The following is a 24,343-nucleotide window of genomic DNA, read 5'->3' on the forward strand; positions in this document are numbered from 1 at the left end:
GCGGTTTGTTCGCGGTATCCGCGGTTTGTTCGCGGTATCCGCGGTTTGTTCGCGGTATCCGCGGTTTGTTCGCGGTATCCGCGGTTTGTTCGCGGTATCCGCGGTTTGTTCGCGGTATCCGCGGTTTGTTCGCGGTATCCGCGGTTTGTTCGCGGTATCCGCGGTTTGTTCGCGGTATCCGCGGTTTGTTCGCGGTATCCGCGGTTTGTTCGCGGTATCCGCGGTTTGTTCGCGGTATCCGCGGTTTGTTCGCGGTATCCGCGGTTTGTTCGCGGTATCCGCGGTTTGTTCGCGGTATCCGCGGTTTGTTCGCGGTATCCGCGGTTTGTTCGCGGTATCCGCGGTTTGTTCGCGGTATCCGCGGTTTGTTCGCGGTATCCGCGGTTTGTTCGCGGTACCCGCGGTTTTTTTTCGCGGTATCCGCGGTTTGTTCGCGGTATTTGCGTTTTGTTCGCGATATTCGCAGTTCTCAGGCAAACGCAGATGTTTTTCAGCTCTTTTTTAACCTCAAATAATTGATGTTTTAGATTTTCTTGTGAGAGTTTAACAGTTTCCCTTCTTTTTATGCCCCCATTTTTGGATTTCCATGACAAAGAATAGATTCTCACATGATTTGAGAAGTAAATATTCTGAAATTATATATGGAACAATAATCGGGCAAAAAACTCCTTGAATAATTATTTATATTATCAAGTACCAGGTGATGAGGCTTCCTCAGCCCCACATATGAATTTTGTCTACACTTTGTTCAGTTTAAAAAAGAGCCAAGAGATGACAAAGAGCTCCCCAGCTCATTCAGAATAAGAGACATGCCAAGAGAACAAGCAAATGTTGCTTGAAGTTAAAACTTTTCTGTTACTAGCTCTGTTTGTTTGAAATAATTGATTGATTTGAAGTATTATTACTTGTTGATCGTAAAGTTTGACACATTTGAATTGAATCCTAATCGTTTTTCACCCCCACCTGTGTGCTTATCACTTTGCAGGTTACGGAGGCAAGCAGAGCAGAGGAGGACGAGGGGGGGCTCGACATGCCCCTTACTAAATTTCAAAACCCTCTCACGCCCCTGTTTACTCTCTGGAGGCAAGCAGAGCAGAGGAGGACGAGGGGGGGCTCGACATGCCCCTTACTAAATTTCAAAACCCTCTCACGCCCCTGTTTACTCTCTCTTCTTCCTCCTGCCCCCCTCATAATTCAAAAACCTCGTGTTACTTAATTAAAACTTTGGTGAGTAAACAAAAAAGTCTTGTACGTTTTTTTATTTTTTTCTTGATTCAAGTTGAATATTTTTTTTTTCTTTTTCAATTAGCTTTCTTCTTTTAATTACTTGACCTTGGTTATTGCTCTTGAATGTTCTGAATGTACAGTCTCCCCCTGTCTCTCTTTTCTCTTAGACTTGATTTTTGTTTATATCTCTGGGGTTAAGGTATTAACTTTCGAAGGAAGAGTAACATGCTATGCTTCTACAAGATTTTTTTCTATTCTTGTAGTAGTTGGCATCCACTTGCTTCTTTTCTATGAACTAATCCCTCCATTTGTTAATAATCTTGAACATTAACGATCCTGTGCGAGTGAACTAATGTCTGATTTGGTTTTGTCCATGATGATTTTTAACAATATACGCTATGAATTCAAACTGATTAGCAAACCAATGGATCCTACTGAGCCAAAACTAAATCAGAAGAAAAAAAATGTAGATGTTGAAGTATATTTTTCATGTGCTCTTAGTAAGACAGGCTAACTAAATTAATGTGTTCGGTGTGCTAAGATTCTTACCTAGTCACGAAAAAGTTGGAAGTCAACTTTTACGGACCTGTATTATACGTGTTAACGTGAAGGCTATTTAAAACGTTGAGAGTTTTCTTTCTATCAGTACTTTTTTTTAGTAGGTAATCCTTTTCAATTTTAAATTCAAGTCGGGTAGTTATTTCATTCTCGCTTCCTGCACATTAAGAATCATTCTGCAGTCAGCCGTGGTCACATTGTGTCATGCAGTGTGACTCGCTGACAAGGACAGTACTGATAGTGCACCGAGGGAAGTACAGCAAACTCTGGACGTCAAAGAGAGTGCATCCTGTCGGTCACGCAAATACTGTCAAGTACAAGTGTGTCCGATTCGGGTGTGTTCTCTGTCCAGGAACTATTCTGACCGAACGCTGCCATCTCTATGACCGCTATCCTTATGTCACGTGATGGTCTAGTAAAGGTCAAACGGGATAGTACAGCAATGTAGTCGTCTGTCGTACAAGACCTTTGTTAGGTCCTCAGGTTTACAGGCTCATGTTGAACTATTAATTTCAACATGAACTTTTAGCCTAGAAGCTGTCTCAGACACATTGCGTTTTTATTTGAACTCATCAGTTAGACATAGATATAGACTGTAGGAAGTCCAAGACACATTGCGTTTTTATTTGAACTCATCAGTTAGACATAGATATAGACTGTAGGAAGTCAATGACCACACAGGGATACTCTACAAACCTTTACTTTTTTTATGGATTAAATGAACTTGAGATCTCTGGTAGATAGTTTTATATAACATAATTTCTGTTTTTCTGAATGGCTCAATTTTTAATAAACCTAACCTTTGTGTTTTTTTTTTCTACTCAATTTTGAATACCTACTGTACAATTTACAATGACTGTCTGGTGACATCTCTGTTCTTCCCTCTTAACTCATGAAATATCTTGTGTTGTGTTGTCAGGTATGTCGTACGGGTCCTATGGTCCAAGCAACTCCTCCTCTCGCCGAAGTCGACGTGACCGGGGTGATAATGATTCTGCTGGGAGCCAAAAACCACAACAGTGATGAGAACCCAACTTCCCGCTCCCACCCCAGTCAAAATGCCATCAAGTTATACCTCACTAGAAGCTCCTGTAGGGAATCGGGCCATGTCGCGGAGTAATTCCTCGGAAGTGTGTAGATCTTCAGTTTATTACGAGAATTTTGATCCTTGACTTGCGATATTCTCCCGCCTAGTGTAGAGATCTCAATATATTGACAATCATGTTGGATCTGGGAAACTGAAAAGGCACAGGGGATTGTGCCACAATCTTGTGTAGGAAGTCAATGATGACCACACAGGGATACTCTACAAACCTTTACTTTTTTATGAATTAAATGAACTTGGGATCTCTGGTAGATCTCTGGTATAACATAATTTCTGTTTCTCTGTATGGCTCAATTTTTAATAAACCTAACCTTTGTGTTTTTTTCTACTCAATTTTGAATACCTACTGTACAATTTACAATGACTGGTGACATCTCTGTTCTTCCCTCTTAACTCATGAAATATCTTGTGTTGTGTTGTCAGGTATGTCGTACGGGTCCTATGGTCCAAGCAACTCCTCCTCTCGCCGAAGTCGACGTGACCGGGGTGATAATGATTCTGCTGGGAGCCAAAAACCACAACAGTGATGAGAACCCAACCTCCCGCTCCCACCCCAGTCAAAATGCCATCAAGTTATACCTCACTAGAAGCTCCTATAGGGAATGGGGCCATGTCGCGGAGTAATTCCTCGGAAGTGTGTAGATCTTCAGTATTTTGAGATTTATTACGAGAATTTTGATCCTTGACTTGCGATATTCTCCCACCTAGTGTATAGATCTCAATATATTGACAATCATGTTCGATCTGGGAAACTGAAAAGGCACAGGGGATTGTGCCACAATCTTGTGTTCAAGTTATATATGGAGCTCCTAGTCTTGCAATTGTATAGTGTGGTGTGATAAAAAGTATCGAATCCCCATTACTCTGCATTCTGAGATTATTGATCTGGAATGTTTGAGAGCACCTCTGGAAGTCGACGTGACCGGGGTGATAATGATTCTGCTGGGAGCCAAAAACCACAACAGTGATGAGAACCCAACTTCCCGCTCCCACCCCAGTCAAAATGCCATCAAGTTATACCTCACTAGAAGCTCCTATAGGGAATGGGGCCATGTCGCGGAGTAATTCCTCGGAAGTGTGTAGATCTTCAGTATTTTGAGATTTATTACGAGAATTTTGATCCTTGACTTGCGATATTCTCCCACCTAGTGTATAGATCTCAATATATTGACAATCATGTTCGATCTGGGAAACTGAAAAGGCACAGGGGATTGTGCCTTGTGTTCAAGTTATATCTGGAGCTCCTAGTCTTGCAATTGTATAGTGTGGTGTGATGAAAAAGTATCGAATCCCCATCACTCTGCATTCTGAGATTTTCGATCTGGAATGTTTGAGAGCACCTCTGGGAATCGTGGTTGCATTGGTCTCAAACAGTTTCGTATGACGAAAAATAGGTTTTTAGCCTTTTAGTCATACAACAACGAATATGAGCCAGTGTAACCACAGCCTTGGTGTTCCACTACACCTCAGCTACATCTAGTTGAATGAATGGAGTGTATGTTGTACTACCGTGGACAGATCCTGTACAGCTTATCTGATACCTCATTGTTTATTATTAGTGTGATTCCCTTTGTATATCCTACCCTCTCCCCCCTTTAGATAGATGAAACTGTAACACTGATCCCTCCAAATATTTTCAGCAGTAGAAAATGCAAATTGGTTACAACCCTATTGTCATGACCTGTGCCGTAACGGCCTGAAAGCAATGGATCTTTCTAATGGTAGGATAAAAGGCAGTTGCTTTTAGACCTTGAAAAAATTCCTTGGAAACTTTTCACCTAGAGAGTTCCTTCATAACTTCTTATACCAGACATGTCTTGGTTAGTAGTTTATGTCGACCCAGTGCAAGTTTATACCTGCATAATGCATTTGTGTGCATTGCATCCATATCCCAACTGCTAATTCTCACCTATCCCTCTTTTGTATATTATTTTTGTTTTTCTTCTTCTATATTTTCAGTGTTATGATTTTTATACTACCTATATATTATTTGTGTATTTTGTAGATGTACTTTTTTTATATACACCTGTGAATTCTCAGAGACCATGGTTTTTGAACTTCGAAGCATTTTTTTCTTCTGGTTTATTTTTCCGTCTACTATTGAAAGCGGAATTCGACTTTCCGCTCCTCCGCAATAGAAGATCGTTTTGTTCATGGTCTCTGATTGTTTTCGGTCGAATAAGTTATTTTGACAGCTATCTGTTGGCAAATGCCCAAAATTCCAATGTCCCTGCCAGTTTTGATTCCCGACCATTTGTATTTCTAGAATTCTCAAGTGACAAAAAATACGTTTATATCTGATTTTTCCTCTATTGTTGTTGTTAGGCCAATGCTTTTTGTTTTGGTCTCTGAAATGGTCAGTTTACCCAGAAGGCCACTGTAGGGGATATAATATTTTCGGGCATTTGTGAACAGAACCTAACGTATCTGTCATGGGTACATTCGAGTCCTGAGAGTTTTACCAATGTGTTGGATACAGTTTATCCATATTTTGTAATTCTAGAATTCTCAAGTGACAAAAGATACATTTATATCTGATTTTTCCTCTATTGTTGTTGTTAGGCAAAATGCTTTTTGTTTTGGTCTCTGAAATGATCAGTTTACCCAGAAGGCCACTGTAGGGGAATATAATATTTTTGGGCATTTGTGAACAGAACCTAACGTATCTGTCATGGGTACATTCGAGTCCTGAGAGTTTTACCAATGTGTTGGATACAGTCTATCCATAGTGGTATTATTAATTTACGACGACAAACTACAGAAAATACAGTACTTTTTTTATATACAAAACACATTATTCTCTTGTTATTTCAACTAGGTTCTGTTTTTTATGAGGTTACGAGTTTGCCTGTGGATCACACATTTCAAGCGAATTTCAGTCACTGACGAATTTTTGGCTGATCAACTAGGAATATCTTGGAGTATTTCAGGTGCAGTTCTTAGTTACGAATTTGCCTGTGATCACACATTTCAAGCGAATTTCAGTCACTGACGAATTTTTGGCTGATCAACTAGGAATATCTTGGAGTATTTCAGGTGCAGTTCTTCTAAGGTGTTGAGAGCAGTTTGTTAAATAATTTTTCAATTGGTTCTCTGAAGATAGGAAAAATGAAAAACTTCGGTTCTACATTTATTTTCCAAAGATTTTATTTAAAAATAGATGGGTAGATTGAAAAGAACAATGTTCTAAAGGAGGTAAAAATTTACAATTACATTTCTATAAAAAACGTAAAATGTATATAAAAGTGAAAATTGGTTCATAAGAAAAAAAATTGTTCTCAAAAATAAATACTTCGAAAGAAAATCAGTCCATTTGGACCCATTGGTCCATCACACCAAGGTTACATAAAATGATTCAGATCTAAATCTCACTCACATGGATCCAAAGTATTGCGAAATGCCTTCTGGTCTGTATTGTCTAAGAGGTTGCTAAAGTTCCCTACAGTAAAACGGTTAGCTCAGGGGTCATAAGTGCTTGGAATTTGAATTTGGGCAGCCATGTAGGTGAGAATTCACTAATTTCTTTGGAAAGGTTATACATAGATGTAAATTGACCAAAGGTTGACCTTTTTTTATATTATCCTAGAAACCTTACATGTACACCGATTGGTTTCTCGTGAAAATTTACATAGGAAAGACTCCTTGGTCATCTTAAATACTCTAATGAAAACTCTTGTTGAAAAAAAAAAAAAAATAATAATTTTGAAATATTTGGAGATAACACAGAGAGGAGAGAGGGAGCAGAGAGAACCTTCCAGTCTGAAAGCAGAAGAGAGAATGAGCTCTGACAAAAATCTAGGTCTGAAGAATGCTTCGAAATGCCTTCTGGTCTGTATTGTCCAAGAGGTTGCTAAAGTTCCCTACAGTAAAACGGTTAGCTCAGGGGTCATAAGTGCTTAATGCTTATAGGTGAGAGAATGCTCTAGTTTGCTTTTTTGAGTCGGATAGCCATGATAGTGTTAAATTTCTGCTCAAGTACGCAACTTCCTTTTGTTTGGAATTTGAATTTGGGCAGCCATGTAGGTGAGAATTCACTAATTTCTTTGGAAAGGTTATAGATGTAAATTGACTAAAGGTTGACCTTTTTTTTATATTATCCTAGAAACCTTACATGTACACCGATAACACCGATTGGTTTCTCGTGAAAACTTACATAGGAAAGACTCCTTGGTCATCTTAAATACTCTAATGGAAACTCTTGTTGAAAAAAAAAATCATGTTGAAATATTTGGGAGATACACAGAGGAGAGAGGGAGCAGAGAGAACCTTCCAGTCTGAAAGCAGAAGAGAGAATGAGCTCTGACAAAAATCTAGGTCTGAAGAAACCTCCCCTTGACCCCCTACTACCAAAAACCATGTAGGGGGTCAGGGGAAATGTAGGGGGTTGAGGGGAGGATTCTCCTACATTTTGGCCATAGGTTTGAAGTTTGGACTTAATTTACTCATTTCCCCTTCATTTTCATAAGTAGAAGGTCCTCATCGATTCTTCTGTGATAAGTCACCTATTCGGTTTGTTCGCGGTATCCGCGGTTTGTTCGCGGTATCCGCGGTTTGTTCGCGGTATCCGCGGTTTGTTCGCGGTATCCGCGGTTTGTTCGCGGTATCCGCGGTTTGTTCGCGGTACCCGCGGTTTTTTTTCGCGGTATCCGCGGTTTGTTCGCGGTATTTGCGTTTTGTTCGCGATATTCGCAGTTCTCAGGCAAACGCAGATGTTTTTCAGCTCTTTTTTAACCTCAAATAATTGATGTTTTAGATTTTCTTGTGAGAGTTTAACAGTTTCCCTTCTTTTTATGCCCCCATTTTTGGATTTCCATGACAAAGAATAGATTCTCACATGATTTGAGAAGTAAATATTCTGAAATTATATATGGAACAATAATCGGGCAAAAAACTCCTTGAATAATTATTTATATTATCAAGTACCAGGTGATGAGGCTTCCTCAGCCCCACATATGAATTTTGTCTACACTTTGTTCAGTTTAAAAAAGAGCCAAGAGATGACAAAGAGCTCCCCAGCTCATTCAGAATAAGAGACATGCCAAGAGAACAAGCAAATGTTGCTTGAAGTTAAAACTTTTCTGTTACTAGCTCTGTTTGTTTGAAATAATTGATTGATTTGAAGTATTATTACTTGTTGATCGTAAAGTTTGACACATTTGAATTGAATCCTAATCGTTTTTCACCCCCACCTGTGTGCTTATCACTTTGCAGGTTATGGAGGCAAGCAGAGCAGAGGAGGACGAGGGGGGGCTCGACATGCCCCTTACTAAATTTCAAAACCCTCTCACGCCCCTGTTTACTCTCTCTTCTTCCTCCTGCCCCCCTCATAATTCAAAAACCTCGTGTTACTTAATTAAAACTTTGGTGAGTAAACAAAAAAGTCTTGTACGTTTTTTTATTTTTTTCTTGATTCAAGTTGAATATTTTTTTTTTCTTTTTCAATTAGCTTTCTTCTTTTAATTACTTGACCTTGGTTATTGCTCTTGAATGTTCTGAATGTACAGTCTCCCCCTGTCTCTCTGTTTATTTGTCTCTCTTTTCTCTTGACTTGATTTTTGTTTTCATCCCTGGGGTTAAGGTATTAGCTTACGAAGGAAGAGTAACATGCTATGCTGCTACAAGATTTTTTTTATTATTATTATTATTCTTTTAGTAGTTCTCCACTTGCTTTTCTTCATGAACTAATCCCTCCATTTGTTAATAATCTTGAACATTAACAATCCTGTGCTGTATCCACTTTCCTCATAATACATTGGAGTGAACTATTGTCTGATTTGGTTTTGTCCATGATGATTGCAACAATATACGCTATGAATTCAAACTGATTAGCAAACCAATGGATCCTACTGAGCCAAAACCAAATCAGCAGAAAAAAAAAAAGTTTTGTAGATGTTGAAGTATGTTTTATGTGCTCTTGGTAAGACAGGCTAGCTAAATTTATGTGTTAGATGTGCTAAGATTCTTACCTAGTCATGAAAAAGTTGGAAGTCAACTTTTACGGACCTGTATTATATGTGTTAAGGTGAAGGCTATTTAAAATGTTGAGAGTTTTCTTTCTATCAAAACTTTTTTTTTTTTAAAGTAGGTAATCCTTTTCAATTTTAAAATCAAGTCGGGTAGTTATTTCATTCTCGCTTCCTGCACATTAAGAATCATTCTGCAGTCAGCCGTGGTCACATTGTGTTATGCAGTGTGACTCGCTGACAAGGACAGTACTGATAGTGCACCGAGGGAAGTACAGCAAACTCTGGACGTCAAAGAGAGTGCATCCTGATACGTAAAAAGTTGTGAAAAATCTATATCTGAGGTCAAAACTCCAAAAAAGTAACTTTAAAAGGTTGAAAATTCAATTTTTAATTGCCGTTCTAATGAAAAAGTTCAAAGAGTTGTGACGTTAGATTTCACGTCAAAATGCGCAGAAACGCTTGACTGACAAGGACAGTACTGTTAGTGCACCGAGGGAAGTACAGCAAACTCTGGACGTCAAAGAGAGTGCATCCTGTCGGTCACACAAATACTGTCAAGTACAAGTGTGCCCGATTTGGGTGTGTTCTCTGTCCAGGAACTATTCTGGCCGAACGCTGCCATCTCTATGACCGCTATCCTTATGTCACGTGATGGTCTAGTAAAGGTCAAACGGGATAGTACAGCAATGTGGTCGTTTTGAACCCGGGACCTAACGCGATGGAGGAGTTGCCATTGGGAAAATATTTTTAATAAAAGATCGATTCCTACGTAAAAAGTTGTGAAAAATCTAAATCTGAGGTCGAAAATCCGAAAAAGTAACTTTAAAAGGTCGAAAATTCAATTTTTAATTGTCGTTCTAATGAAAAAGTTCGAAGAGTTGTGACGTCAGATTTCACGTTGTTTTCAATGTTGTCCTTGATAATATTTGTTCCTTTACCTGAGTAAACAAGGTCGATTGACCTTTGCCTATTAGTCCTATGTCACAGTTGGTGTTTTTGACAGAAAATATTCGCTATATTCGAAGTTGCTTTCAGTAAAATACTCCGGCTTTATTGGAATGAGGTAAGAAGAGGGAAGGGATGAGTGCATCTTTACCTTCATCAATTGCATTTTGGATAACTTTGAATTCTGGATCATGGTAGGGTTTCACCACAAAGCCCAAGTTGACTAGTGTCGTGTAGAGGTTTTCAAAATCTGCGCCAGTCCCGGCGCGCGATTTCAAATGAGGGGAATCGAAATGTTCATGATTGAAAATCAGAGCCAGGCCCCGATGTTTGTGGTCCATGCGATAATAGTCAGCATCCTTCTCCACTGTGGATTTGGCCACAGGGCCTTTCATCCTTGTACGCCCAAAACTGAATCCCGTTTCTTTGTGTTATTGTATCACAACTTTGGTGCAGCAGCATTTTCCAAATATCTCAATAATCCATCACCCAATGTTTACCTACCATGCTGGCACCGGTCGCTATGCACAAAGAACAGCCATGACAAAACAGTCCGCATCCGTGTAGTCTTGTTCTGCCGCTAAAAATAAAAATGAACGAATCCCGTTTCTTTGTGTTATTATATACCAACTTTGGTGCAGCAGCATTTTCCAAATATCTCAATAATCCATCACCCAATGTTTACCTACCATGCTGGCACCGGTCGCTATGCACATTTATATCACATAGCTACTCATTTTCCTCACGAGACCGGGCGGGAATCGAACCTGCGGCCTAGCGCTTACAAGGCATACGCGCTACCAACCAAGCCAACTAGGGGCTGGTAGTTCGTGTTTTTGACAGAAAATATTTGCTATATTCGAAGTTGCTTTCAGTAAAAGACTCCGGCTTTATTGGAATGAGGAAAGAAGAGGGAAAGGATGAGTGCATCTTTACCTTCATCAATGGCATTTTGGATCACTTTGAATTCTGGATCATGGTAGGGTTTCACCACAAAGCCCAAGTTGACTAGTGTCGTGTAGAGATTTTCAAAATCTGCGCCAGTTCCGGCGCGCGATTTCAAATGAGGGGAATCGAAATGTTCATGATTGAAAATCAGAGCCAAGCCGCGATGTTTGTGGTCCATGCGATAATAGTCAGCATCCTTCTCCACTGTAGATTTGGCCACGGGGCCTTTCATCCTTGTACGCCCAAAACTGAAAGCACAGGGGACAAAAAGATTGTTCATTTTAGAAAGCTAAGACCAGTTTAAACTTTTTTTTTTACTTATACCATTGCACCTCTCACTTCTTCCCCTCAAAACTTTCTCTTTATCAATAAGTTGTAAGTTTTGGGCAAGTACCTAAGTCCCCATTAGTACTTGATCTTACCCCCCCCCCCAGCTTTTGCTGCACATGGATTCAAAGTATTGAAACTACCAACCAGATCCAAATTCCATCAAACTAACCACTACTGAAATCAATGCATAGAACATTTTATTGATCCTCAATTGATAGGCATCATGGACGGATATGCCAATAGAGGTAAAATTAATGGTGACAAGTACCCATCACTCAAGTGTGGCCAAATATACCCAAGGTTGATTACGCCCGAAACTGAAAGCACAGGGAGACAAAAAATTGATCATTTTAGAAAGCTAAGACCAGTTTAAACTTTTTTTTTTTACTTGTACCATTGCACCTCTCACTTCTTTCCCTCAAAACTTTCTCTTTATCAATAAGTTGTAAGTTTTGGGCAAGTACCTAAGTCCTCATTAGTACCTACTTGATCTCCCCCCCCCCTAGTTTCTGCTAAGTAAGCTTCTCCATAAGTAGGTTATATCATGTAAAGATGCTGGATATACAATCATATTTCCTGATTTTTTTTTTTTTATATTATTAACATAAAACAAATTCAGGCATTTATTTTCGTATGCTTATCAAGATGTCAAGTGAGTAGGTACCTATATATTTTCTATTAAACATGCATTGAACATGAATTAATCAAGTTCAATGTTACCAGTTAAGTATAAATCATGCTCAAGTATCCAACCTATCCTTGTTATGCTGGTATAATTTTGTTAAGAAAGATTTCCAAGGATGGAGCACCCTAATCCAGTTTGCTAACCTTCTATGTTAATTTGTAAATAAATTCTTCTTCATCTTCTATTTTTCAATGCAATCTACCATGGAAGGTGGCATCATTTCAAATTGACAGAAGTTCCGAGGAATTCTTTGTGTTACACTTTTGTTTTTCAGGATAAGTATCATGCATTGAACATGAATTGATCAAGTTCAATGTTACTAGTCAAGTATACATCATGCTCATCCAACCTATCCTTGGTATGCTGGTATAATTTTGTTATGAAAGATTTCCAAGGATGGAGCACACTAATCCAGTTTGCTAACCTTCTATGTTAAATAAATTCTTTTTCTTCTATTTTTCAAACCAATCTACCATGGAAGGTGACATTATTTCAAATTGACTTAAGTTCCAAGGAATTCTTTGTGTTACACTTCTGTTTTTCAGGATAAGTACCTATGTAAGTACATATTTCAATTACTGCAATGACAGAAATTTCTTACTTCTAAGCAAACAGGTGTTTTGTAAAAGATATAAACTAACAAATTTGCTAACCTTCTATGTTAATTTGTAAATAAATTCTTCTTCATCTTCTATTTTTCAATCCAATCTACCATGGAAGGTGGCATCATTTCAAATTGACAGAAGTTCCGAGGAATTCTTTGTGTTACACTTTTGTTTTTCAGGATAAGTATGTAAGTACATATTTCAATTACTGCAATGACAGAAATTTCTTACTTCTAAGCAAACAGGTGTTTTGTAAAAGATATAAACTAACAAATCAATTACTGCAATGACAGAAATTTCTTACTTCTAAGCAAACAGGTGTTTTGTAAAAGATATAAACTAACAAACAGCATAAAGAAGGCAATTTTGATGACAACTAAACCCAATTAACAAACATCTAACAATTCTCCAGCTACTTCAACTCAACATTCCAAATAAAAGTTCAGAAGATTTTCAAATTTTCATCACATGCAATCCAATGTTTAGTCAGATACATTTAGTAAAGACTGAAACCTAAATGGAACAAAACTGTAAGAGATAGTCTTTATGAGTAATATTACTATCATTTTAAATGTTAAGATTTAAAAGTAAACAAAAAGCTAGAACAATGTGCAAAAATAAAAACTCTGAATTTGCTCACCAACTTAAATTCTTCATAATGGATGAATGTTTTGAACTGAAAAGAAAGGATGGGATTTTTCCAATGGTTACTTTTACAGTCAAGATTTTGTAGGTACCTGTTTAGAGGACCTAGGTAAATTACATACACAAATAGCCAAGGTTTAGGTGTAGAGGTAAACAGCCCTAGAGGATGGGTAGAGCTTCTACAACCTAGGTAAATTTGATGGTGAAGAGAAAGAAATTGATTGTTCAAAATCCATGTCATATATTAACAACCCAAAATTGTAGAGAGAAAGACAGGAAAGCCAGCCAATTTGAGAATGAACCTCATCTGTTTAGGATCAAGTTTTCCCTACTGAGAATCAAACCTATGACCTAGCTAACTAGGCTGGTGACCTGGCTTCATTTGGTGTCATACTTATATTTTATCCTGTGATATAAATCACTTACTTGAATCCCAACACGTCTCCTTCATCTTTACCCACAGCACTGCCATTAGTATGACTTTCATGGCCATCTGTCTGGAACCTTGACCAAATTTCTAGTCATGCTTGCAAAAGATAAATATGTGAAGAGCAAGGCTCAGTTCCCTCACATCAACCGAGACTTGGATAGGATGATACAACGGGGGTAAAGAATGGAACCTAAATGGAACAAAACTGTAAGAGAAAGTCTTTATGGGTAATAGTACTACCATTTTAAATGTTAAGATTTTAAAGTAAACAAAAACCTAGAACAATGTGCAAAAATAAAAACCCTGAATTTGCTCACCAACTTAAATTCTTCATAATGGATGAATGTTTTGAACTGAAAAGAAAGGATGGGATTTTTTAAATGGTTACTTTTACAGTCAAGATTTTGTAGGTAGGTACCTGTTTAGAGGACCTAGGTAAATTACACACAAAAATAGCCCATTTATTCCTTAGGTGTAGGGGCAAACAGCCCTAGAGGATGTAGGTACCTGTTTAGAGGACCTAGGTAAATTACACACAAAAATAGCCCATTTATTCCTTAGGTGTAGGGGCAAACAGCCCTAGAGGATGGGTTAAGCTTCTACGAATCTACAACCTAGGTAAATTAGATGGTGAAGAGAAAGAAATTGATTGTTCAAAATTCAGATCATAGCATCCCCAAAATTGAAGAGAGAGACAGGAAAGCCAGTTGTTTTGAGGATGAACCTCATCTGTTTAGGATCAAGTTTTCCCTAGTGAGAATCAAACCTATGACCTAGCTCATACAAGGCAGCTACTGTCCAAGCTAACTAGGCTGGTGACCTGGCTTCATTTGGTGTCATACTTATATTTTATCCTGTGACATAAATCACTTACTTGAATCCCAACACGTCTCCTTCATCTTTACCCACAGCACTGCCGTTAGTATGACTTTCATGGCCATCTGTCTGGCATTCTCCGTTACTTGTATCCACATTCGATGACATGACCTGCAAAAAATGAGGGATAAGTTATTCAGTTAAAAATGTAAAGGGTGTATTTGGTTTTGTGTTTGCTTCACATTTGATGACATGACCTGCAAAAAATGGGGGATAAGATATTCAGTTAAAAATGTAAAGGGTGTATTTGGTTTTGTGTTTGCTTGAAGCAACAAAGTCATAGACAACATTGCTGAAGCCAATTTTTCTATCAGCTTTTGCCATAATATCTTCTATCTCTCTCTCTTTTGAGTTTTGATAGAGGGAACTGTAATTACTAAGTAATCATCCCAAAATTAAAGAGAGAGGGAAGGCAGGATAGGAGAAAGCCAGCCGCTCTGAGAACAAATATTATTCATTCAGGATAAAGTCCACCCCGAGTGGGAATTGAACCCACAACCTAGCACTTACAAGGCAGACATCCTACCGAACAAATTAAACTTGAAGCAACAAAGTCATAGACAACATTGCTGAAGCCAATTTTTCTATCAGCCTTTGCTATAATATCTTCTATCTCTCTCTCTTTTCAGTTTTGATAGAGGGAACTGTAATTACTAATCATCCCAAAATTAAAGAGAGAGGGAAGGCAGGATAGGAGAAAGCCAGCCGCTCTGAGAACAAATGTTATTCATTCAGGATAAAGTCCACCTCGAGTGGGACTTTGCTATAATATCTTCCATCTCTCTCTCTTTTGAGTTTTGATAGAGGGAACTGTAATTACTAATCATCCCAAAATTAAAGAAAGAGGGAAGGCAGGATAGGAGAAAGCCAGCCGCTCTGGGGACAAATGTTATTCATTCAGGATAAAGTCCACCCCGAGTGGGAATTGAACCCACAACCTAGCACTTACAAGGCAGACATCCTACCGAACAAATTAACTAGTCTGGCTTCTATATCTTTAGTTGTGTCTGCAGGTATAACAGTTATTTCAAAGAAGTGGTTGACTTACGAAAATATCCTTGATCCAAGTTAGACAGGAGCTCAGTATTCCCCCAATCTTGTATGATGGACAGACCTCTACTAAAGAAAACCTGGGACTGTTCAGCAAGGTTTTTGCTTTCTTTTCAGTCTGATGAGATCACTTTTTCTTCAGAGCTGGATGACTGAATGAGAAACCACAAAGGATGGTAGGTGAGTGTTTTTCTGCAAACGGACTCTTGGTGTTTTATTAATCACTATATCACTAATCACTGGAATTAGTTGAAAGGTTGTAACTTATCAGATTCAAGAGAAGAAGCGTAAAGAAAAATGAAAATTGCAAACTGCAGAGATTCAAAAAGTAAAAAAATAAATGAATGCAACAGCATCAATGCAAGCAAAGTGCATATGCAAATGCATTCAAAAAATTTATAAACAAAAGCGTTCACGGAGGTGAAGAAAGGTGGCTTACTGCAAAGTGAAGCCAAATTTGAGCCACTTTGTCCAACTGAAGAAAAAAAAATATATTTTTTAATTTTCAAATAAGCCGTTGGGTTGGCGCTCTGGAAATTTTTTTGTTTACTTTTCTTTTTTGAAATTTTGAATTTTTCCCTCCAAATGTTCAAATCCAACATTTTCACAAATTTACAAAAAAGTTTCATGATTTCATTTTGTATTTGTAAAAGAAAAAAATTAAAAAAACCTATTACAAAAGTTTTCCCTTTCCCCTTGATTTTGTAAGATTAATCCCAGCATCCAGTATTTCCATCGGATTGTGGATACGATTTGATTATTGATAGAACTACTTGGTAAGTTTTGGACACCACTTTTGAACACTTATCTTTAAGTCCAAACCTTTGTCCAAACATAGGTGAATCTATGTTTTGTTGTCGGAAAGGATATAAAAAAAGAAAGCCGATGTTCAAGTATTCTCATTACCTGATATGGTGGAGTAAGCCATAAGGAAATCGGCATGCAAAGGTATGCTGTAGGTATTGCTGGGATGTCCATCTACTTGTGTCCTGATTGTAACTCCAGCATCCAGCTTATCCCCTTGACAGGCCTAAAATTAAAATTGAAAAATATATAACTTTTTATGTATTATGACTTATGACTGAAATGTTTTATAATTATTTACCTTTTTAACAATACTTTACTAAGGACACAGTTTCCATGGTTTATCGGGTTTAGTCTTAGCTCAACAAATGTCGTACATGACAAAACGCGCTGTTCAAAGTCGCGCGTCTACGCGTGCAGTGTGAGACCAACCTTATCGTGCTAAGTCGCGGATTGATTCCCGCCCGGGTCGAACTTTATTCTAAACAGATAAGGTTCGACTGTAACACTGCTGGCATTTTTTGTGTTCAAGTTATATCTGGAGCTCCTAGTCTTGCATTTGTATAGTGTGGTGTGATAAAAAGTATCGAATCCCCATTACTCTGCATTCTGAGATTATTGATCTGGAATGTTTGAGAGCACCTCTGGGAATCGTGGTTGCATTGGTCTCAAACAGTTTCGTATGACGAAAAATAGGTTTTTAGTCATTTTAATTGATATTAGCTTTAGAACAATACTTTTACAAAGAACACAGTTACCATGGTTTAGCCTTAGCGCAACAAAATATGTCGTACATGAGAAAAAGCGCTACTCAAAGTCGGACGTCTACGCGTGCAGTGTGAGACCAACCTTATCGTGCTAAGTCGCGGATTGATTCCCGCCCGGGTCGAACTTTACTCTAAAGCTAAACAGATAAGGTTCGTTCACGGAATAGCTGGCATTCTCCTATCCTATCCGCCTCCTCTCTTCTTTTTGGGACTATAAGAACTAACTTTTTTTCTCATTATTATTTTTTTAGCGCAATCTCCAGATTGCCGCTGGTTTACCTACACACATATCCCGCCTTGCCTGTTCAAAAGTAAGATCAAAACCTCTGAAAATGAATTTTTATATTGAACTCACCTGAATGAAGAATAGCTTGGGTTTTCCAGCCAGGGTGAGGCAATTATCGGCCGTGAATTTGGACCACAGGTTCTTAGGTTTGTATGGCACATCTTTAGCGTGCAGAATGCCATCTTCCCCGTGAGTGAGAACAGCCATGACAAAACAGTCCGCATCCGTGTAGTCTTGTTCTGCCGCTAAAAATAAAAATCAATGAATCCCATTTCTTTGTGTTATTATATCACAACTTTGGTGCAGCAGCATTTTCCAAATGTCTCAATAATCCATCACCCAATGTTTACCTACCATGCTGGCACCGGTCGCTAAGCACATTTATATCACATAGCTACTCATTTTTCTCACGAGACCGGGCGGGAATCGAACCTGCGGCCTAGCGCTTACAAGGCATACGCGCGTCCAAACATAGGTGAATCTATGTTGTCGAGGCAGTGTGGATGGTTCATTTGTTCAGTTGACTGCGATCAACGGTGCCAATCGACTATGTGTGGACATACCTTTAGATCAACCTTTGATAAAGTTCCAGTTAAACTCAACCTTTCCTCGGTCAATATCTACAGGTGGTTTGACAATGGTATCATCACAGCCTGTATCCATTGAAGCTCTAGGTACCCTAATCCAGAGGTCAGCAACCTTTTCAATGCAAGGGCACAATCTGTTCAGGCCCTGAGGCTAGCAGACACATCAATTCATCCTGTCTTCCTTCTCTCTTCGATTTCGGGACGATAAGACCATAGCAGTTTTAACCAAGCTAACTAGGGGCTGGCAGTTGGTGTTTTTGACAGAAAATATTTGCTATATTCGAAGTTGCTTTCAGTAAAAGACTCCGGCTTTATTGGAATGAGGAAAGAAGAGCGAAGGAATGAGTGCATCTTTACCTTCATCAATGGCATTTTGGATAACTTTGAATTCTGGATCATGGTAGGGTTTCACCACAAAGCCCAAGTTGACTAGTGTCGTGTATAGGTTTTCAAAATCTGCCCCAGTCCCGGCGCGCGATTTCAAATGAGGGGAATCGAAATGTTCATGATTGAAAATCAGTGCCAGGCCTCGATGTTTGTGGTCCATGCGATAATAGTCAGCATCCTTCTCCACTGTGGATTTGGCCACAGGGCCTTTCATCCTTGTACGCCCGAAACCGGCGTAGGTATATACCAATATACCCTATACTTACCACCTGACTGAGTGGTACCTACTCAATGGATTATTATTATACACCCAACAGTTACCTAGTTATCACTTATACACCTAATAGTTCTATACCTAGGTATCACTGTTACCTATAACTTACCTATTCGTTTTACCTATACACATCTTTGCATCATTATACTGAAAATGAATCTCCAATCCAAATTCCAAGACACCAGTTACAAAAGCGCAGGCAAACTATTTCCGCCGACCAAAAGTCAGGACAGGCCAGACAAGTCGCCTTCATGTGAAATCATATTTGATAGTGACTCTGATGAAAATGATCTGGTGGTGCACAAAACCAATGCCTCTACCTTAGATGGAACCAATATGTTTACCGTGACACAACTTGTAGATATGGCATGTGAGCGAGAAAAGAAAATGAAGGAATCAAATTTAACCAGTCATAGTATACATAACAAATCTAGTGATCTCAAAGCGAGTGAATCTAACAAAGCAAATATGTTTCCAAGTTCGAGCAATAAAGAAAACCTAAACGTGAAACGGACACCACGTAAGCTAGACGGCATGGAAATAGTTGACACGAGTGATGCCTAGTCATAGTATACATAACAAATCTAGTGATCTCAAAGCGAGTGTATCTAACAAAGCAAATATATTTCCAAGTTCGAGCAATAAAGAAAACCTAAACGTGAAACGGACACCACGTAAGCTAGACGGCATGGAAATAGTTGACACGAGTGATGATGAACTCATGTTGGATATGCAACAAACCAACCACTCGTTAATACATAGTTACACCTCAACACTACATCTTGCACATCCCAAACCCAAACTGCCACAAACAACGTCTGTGTTATCAAAACTGTCCTATGTAGAAGAGAACGGAATCAATACAGATAGCAATACGAACCCTCCCACAGTAGCCAAACCTGCCAATACCATAAACACAGTCAATGACACTTCCAGCGATGAAGACTTGGAGTTCTTCATACCTAAACGAAACCCGAAAAAGAATCCCGTTGCAATTCCCAAGTCACCGCTTCTGCTATCCAAAGTAAAAAGCAAACCGAGTATAGTTTCTAAACCTGCCAATACCAAAAACACAGTCAATGACACTTCCAGCGATGAAGACTTGGAATTCTTCATACCTAAACGAAACCCGAAAAAGAATCCCGTTGCAATTCCCAAGTCACCGCTTCTGCTATCCAAAGTAAAAAGCAAACCGAAGGTGACCTTTCCAAACTCGAACGACAGCGTGAATTCACAAGTGAAGAAAAACACCAGTATATCGAATTTGAGTTTGAATGATTCAGAAGAAGAACTTGAACTGCTACGCTCCCTAGCGGCAGCAAATGAACGACTTGGTCCTATGAATAACGGTGAGGTGTTTTCCGCTAAGACAAAACCGTCAGCAACGACTTTTGCAAAACCTTTCTCCCGAACCCCCTTCACTTCACAAGCTTCGAAACCATCACAAGATGTTAGACCGTCTGCATCCAAAACCTCAATACCCACCTCGTCAAACACTTTGAGAGAAACGGCCATACCATTCACAAGTTTCGAAACCATCACAAGATGTTAGACCGTCTGCATCCAAAACCTCAATACCCACCTCGTCAAACACTTTGAGAGAAACGGCCATACCAATCACAAGCTTCGAAACCATCACAAGATGTTAGACCGTCTGCATCCAAAACCTCAATACCCACCTCGTCAAACACTTTAACGAAGCCATCACCAATTTTTTCGAGAGAAACGACCGTAACATCCCAACCAACAACGAGTACAAACTTGGAACAAGAATTCGGAGGCATGACAGACGCTCAGTTTGAGGAATGGCTGAAAAACTTGAACGAAGTCTCCAAGGAACCTGAGCCCGTGACGTCACAATACTTCCAGCCTAAACCCAATGTGATCAATGCCAACCAAGTACTCATGAGCAATCGAGGTAACTTGAAACCTAGCCAGAAAGTATCCAAAACCACGCTGACAAGAAGAGAGAAGGAAGATTTTGAACGACCCAGGAAAGAACCTGGCTTGAACAGACAACCTAGCTCAATCCTCAAAGAATCTAGCTCAGTAAACAAATCAATCCTGGACAAGTCTAGCTCAAGCAATACCAGCGTCCTATGTATCTCCAGTGAAGACGACGAAGATTTGTATTTCTTCAAAACCACTGGCAAACCTGACACCCGAAATGAATCCCGTCCCAAACTTAATGAACCTCGCAGCAAACCAACCAGTAGACACTTCAAGCCGAGTGAACCTAGAAATCCGAAGCAGAGAAAGAAGGTTAGGAAGAAAGCGAATCCGTATATTGAAGAGGAGGCAGATGTAAGTGTACTGGATGGCCAGGGTATGTCGAGTGATGATGATTTGACCAATAGCAGCGAGGATGAAATGGATTCGAGCTTCATAGACGATGAACAGGATAGAGACCAAACCATGGGCGCGTATTTGAAATCAGTCAGGTAAGAGACCTTTTTATTAGTAAACTAGTGGTTGACCCGACCCGTCCTTTGTACGGGCCCAAGCATAACTTGAAGCCCTGCCATTTTGAATCAGGATGAAATGTGACAAATTTAAGTAGCCCATGTCACCCTCAGTACTCTTCTTTACGACCACAAAAATCAAAATCGGTCGAGCCGTTTTCTCGTGAAACACTGAAATATCTTGTAATAAAAGATATAACTTCGTTTTATTTAATAATAAAATTATCATTGTTTCTCAATATCAAAGAAAGAAAAAAAGTAAACTTGCATATAAAAATGAGAATTTTCGCGGACGCAGGAAAACAGGCCCGCGGGCGCGGGGTTGCCGACCCCTGCCCTAGAAAGTAACTTAGCAACCAACCTCAGTAGTGCAGTGCTTAACACGGTGGACTTTGAATCTGGAAGTTGGGGGTTCGAGTCCAAGTCAAGGCACCAAATTTAGCGTGGTATACTCGTATTTTGCTGTCCTAAATAATACATATTCTATTTCTCAGGTCGCCTCAGCACAGCGCAAAGTTCAAAATCCCCGTCCTGTCCACTTGTAACTTATCAGATTCAAGGGAAGAAGCGTAAAGAAAAATGAAAATTGCAAACTCAGCAAACTACTGTAACTACAGAGATTCAAATCATTCAAAATTTCAAAAAGTAAAAAAAAAAAAAAATGAATGAATACAACAGCATCAATGCAAGATGCAAGCAAAATGCATTCAAAAATTTTATAAACAAAAGCGTTCACGGAGGTGAAGAAAGGTGGCTTACTGCAAAGTGAAGCCAAATTTGAGCCACTTTGTCCAACTGAAGAAAAAAAATATATATTTTTTAATTTTCAAATAAGCCGTTGGGTTGGCGCTCTGGAATTTTTTTTGTTTACTTTTCTTTTTTGAAATTTTGAATTTTTCCCTCCAAATGTCCAAATCCAACATTTTCACAAATTTACAAAAAAGTTAAAAGTTTCATTTTGTAAAAGAAAAAGAAAAAAATTAAAAAACCTATTTCAAAAGTTTTCTCTTTCCCCTTTGATTTTGTAAGATTAATCTGATTAATCCCAGCATCCAGTATTTCCATCGGATTGTGGATACGATTTGATTATTGATAGAACTACTTGGTAAGTTTTGGACACCACTTTTGAACACTTATCTTTAAGTCCAAACCTTTGTCCAAACATAGGTGAATCTATGTTTTGTTGTCGAGGCAGTGTGGATGGTTCATTTTCATTTGTTCAGTTGACTTTGATCAACGATGCCAATCGACTATGTGTGGACATACCTTTAGATCAACCTTCGATAAAGTTCCAGTTCCACTCGACCTTTCCTCGGTCAATATCTACAGGTGGTTTGACAATGGTATCATCACAGCCTGTATCCATTGAGCTCTAGGTACCCTAAATCCAGGGGCAGCAACCTTTTCAATGCAAGGGCACAATCTGTTCAGGCCCTGAGGCTAGCAGACACATCAATTCAATTTCATAGAGGTGGGGAGTTAGAAAGAAGATAATTTGTTTCATAGCAAAATTATTACAGCCTAAATAGGGAAAATTAGCGGTTGTGTGGAAGAGCCCATATAAATGAGAACCCTGCCATTTAAAATAAACCCTTGCAAAAAAAAAAAAAAAAAAAAAAAAAATGTACCTAGGTAGCTTTAATTTACTTTATCAAGCTGAGGGTTCAGATATCCAAGTAGATGCATACATGTTCATCCACTTCAAAAAAAAGAAAAAAAAAAAAAAATAACAACAACAACAACATAGGTACCTACCTACTCTTATATAAATGAGACCTTTGATTTTCACATTAAGAAACTACTTACCTACTTTATTCAGTTCCAGGAAAATCAATATAAACTCAAGCCTCTGGATTATCAAGTAGGTACCTAATTACCAAACGACTTATTTCTTTTAAGAACATGGAATGGAAGTTTGAAGTTAAGTGAAACAGTTCCGCACTCAAAAGTTTTGCAAGTTCAGAAACAAGTAACTTACAATGGGTAAGTACCTATAAGTTATCAAAGTTGTTTAAAGAACAAGAGAGGGGAATCCCTGGGATAAAACTTTTTTTTTTAGAAAGAGAGATCATCTGAGTTCATGCTCAAATAACTTAAGATAGAGATACCATATTACCTACTTACTTAACAAATAATTGTAAATAATGTATTCTCCTATTTGTTTTGCAGAATCAATGCATACTGATGACATGAAAGATGTCAGTGATACTGATGAAGAATCTGAAAAAGCTATGATAGAACAAATCAAACGGGACAGTCTCAAACAATTAGAAGAAGCTGAGAAAGTGACCTCTGTTTATGAAGATCCCAATGTCTCCACAACAGATATTTTCTACCAAGGTGATGATGCTAGAGGTTTCTTTTTGTCTTCGGGAGAAACTTACATCTACCCAACCAACTATCCAATTAGGGATTACCAGAGAAATATTGTTCAAAGTTGTCTATTTGAGAACACACATCCCAAACCCAAATTGCCACAAACAACGTCTGTGTTATCAAAACTGTCCTATGTAGAAGAGAACGGAATCAATAATACAGATATCAATACGAACCCTCCCATAGTTTCTAAACCTGCCAATACCAAAAACACAGTCAATGACACTTCCAGCGATGAAGACTTGGAATTCTTCATACCTAAACGAAACCGTCTCTAATCCTGGTTCTCCAACACCTCTAACCATAACGTTTAGCTAATCCGAGATGAAACACATGAGGTCCTGTTAGGTCCTAGTGGTTCAAAAGGACCTTTTGAAGGAATACCATTTTTTTTTTTTCAAGAGGTTTGATAGAGGGAACTGTAACTGCTAAGGTCTTACCGTCCCGAAACTCCCGAAAGCGAAGAGAGAAGGAAAACAGAATCGGAAAAAGGCAGCCTTTCTGTTTAGCCGAAAACGAACCCTATCTGTGATAAAATACACCCCGGGAATCGAACATGCGACCTAGCGCTTACAAGGTAGGCGCTCTACCCTCCAAGCTAACTAGGCTGGCTGGGTCTCACTTCGAGGTTAAATTTAGACAGTAATTTGATTATCTTCTCACCAGAGGGACTATTTTGCACCAAAATTTACTCTGAGGGCAAAATTTCATGCTTCAAACGGCATTCAAACCCACGCCTTGCTGATTACCAGGCGAGCATCCAAACCACTGTACAAAGGTGGGGAAGAGTACTGAAAGGCTCTCTAATGAGATTACAAGTTCGATACCTTGTTGTGGAAAGTAATGATAAGTCCAAGTTGACCTTTGTATAGGATGCCCAGAAAGATGTGAAGCTAAATATACACCTAAAAAAAACCCCTCTAAGTAAAGTATTTGAATTGAATTTAATGTTGATACTTGATAGCAATGAAGTTAAAGTTGATACCTGATAGCCTTGGTTCCCTGTAAAACACTAAAGTAAATCAACGTT

General features: G+C 38.8%; 5 protein-coding genes and 1 long non-coding RNA gene across 14 annotated transcripts in view; 3 read left to right on the plus strand and 3 right to left on the minus strand.

Annotated features, from left to right (window-relative positions):
- The window catches only part of LOC103507559 (RNA-binding protein squid), a 28,426-nt gene extending 20,212 nt beyond the window's left edge, over positions 1-8,214 (plus strand). For 2 of the 9 annotated variants that reach the window (XM_008472044.3, XM_008472048.3), the window contains one exon: positions 8,102-8,214. In XM_008472044.3, coding sequence (XP_008470266.1) covers positions 8,102-8,160 — 59 coding nt within the window. In that variant the 3' untranslated portion in view covers positions 8,161-8,214. Of the gene's footprint in view, positions 1-985; positions 1,228-2,704; positions 3,022-8,101 lie in introns of those variants that run through there. The other 7 variants (XR_001809459.2, XR_001809460.2, XR_001809462.2 and 4 more) reach the window with 7 other exon arrangements.
- Positions 3,439-5,356, minus strand: LOC113466729. Its single transcript, XR_003391042.1, has 2 exons — positions 4,231-5,356; positions 3,439-3,794 (listed from the first exon to the last, which is right to left on the minus strand). It is a non-coding gene; the product is annotated as an uncharacterized LOC113466729 (long non-coding RNA).
- A 2,108-nt stretch (positions 8,215-10,322) lies between the features above and the next one.
- On the minus strand, positions 10,323-13,507 carry LOC103507568 (caspase-1-like). Its single transcript, XM_026822392.1, has 4 exons — positions 13,441-13,507; positions 13,010-13,045; positions 10,738-10,997; positions 10,323-10,381 (listed from the first exon to the last, which is right to left on the minus strand). Exons 2-4 carry the CDS (start codon positions 13,024-13,026, stop codon positions 10,323-10,325), a joined length of 336 nt encoding a protein of 111 aa, XP_026678193.1. The 5' UTR covers positions 13,027-13,045; positions 13,441-13,507.
- Positions 13,508-16,251: 2,744 nt separating this feature from the next.
- On the minus strand, positions 16,252-18,425 carry LOC103507569 (caspase-1-like). The gene is made up of 3 exons (XM_026822399.1): positions 18,172-18,425; positions 17,297-17,472; positions 16,252-16,400 (listed from the first exon to the last, which is right to left on the minus strand). Exons 1-3 carry the CDS (start codon positions 18,413-18,415, stop codon positions 16,260-16,262), a joined length of 561 nt encoding a protein of 186 aa, XP_026678200.1. The 5' UTR covers positions 18,416-18,425; the 3' UTR covers positions 16,252-16,259.
- A 1,672-nt stretch (positions 18,426-20,097) lies between these two features.
- LOC103507571 lies at positions 20,098-21,510 on the plus strand. The gene is made up of 2 exons (XM_008472061.2): positions 20,098-20,916; positions 21,432-21,510. The coding sequence occupies exons 1-2, from the start codon at positions 20,258-20,260 to the stop codon at positions 21,508-21,510; spliced, it is 738 nt and encodes a 245-aa protein (XP_008470283.1). The 5' UTR covers positions 20,098-20,257.
- Positions 21,511-21,921: 411 nt separating this feature from the next.
- LOC113466726 lies at positions 21,922-23,591 on the plus strand. Its single transcript, XM_026822393.1, has 3 exons — positions 21,922-22,042; positions 22,757-22,920; positions 23,107-23,591. Exons 2-3 carry the CDS (start codon positions 22,917-22,919, stop codon positions 23,589-23,591), a joined length of 489 nt encoding a protein of 162 aa, XP_026678194.1. The 5' UTR covers positions 21,922-22,042; positions 22,757-22,916.
- Positions 23,592-24,343: the final 752 nt, after the last annotated feature.

The sequence above is a fragment of the Diaphorina citri genome, unplaced genomic scaffold (assembly GCF_000475195.1).
Source record: "Diaphorina citri unplaced genomic scaffold, Diaci psyllid genome assembly version 1.1 scaffold322, whole genome shotgun sequence".
NCBI classification, from domain to species: domain Eukaryota; kingdom Metazoa; phylum Arthropoda; class Insecta; order Hemiptera; family Psyllidae; genus Diaphorina; species Diaphorina citri.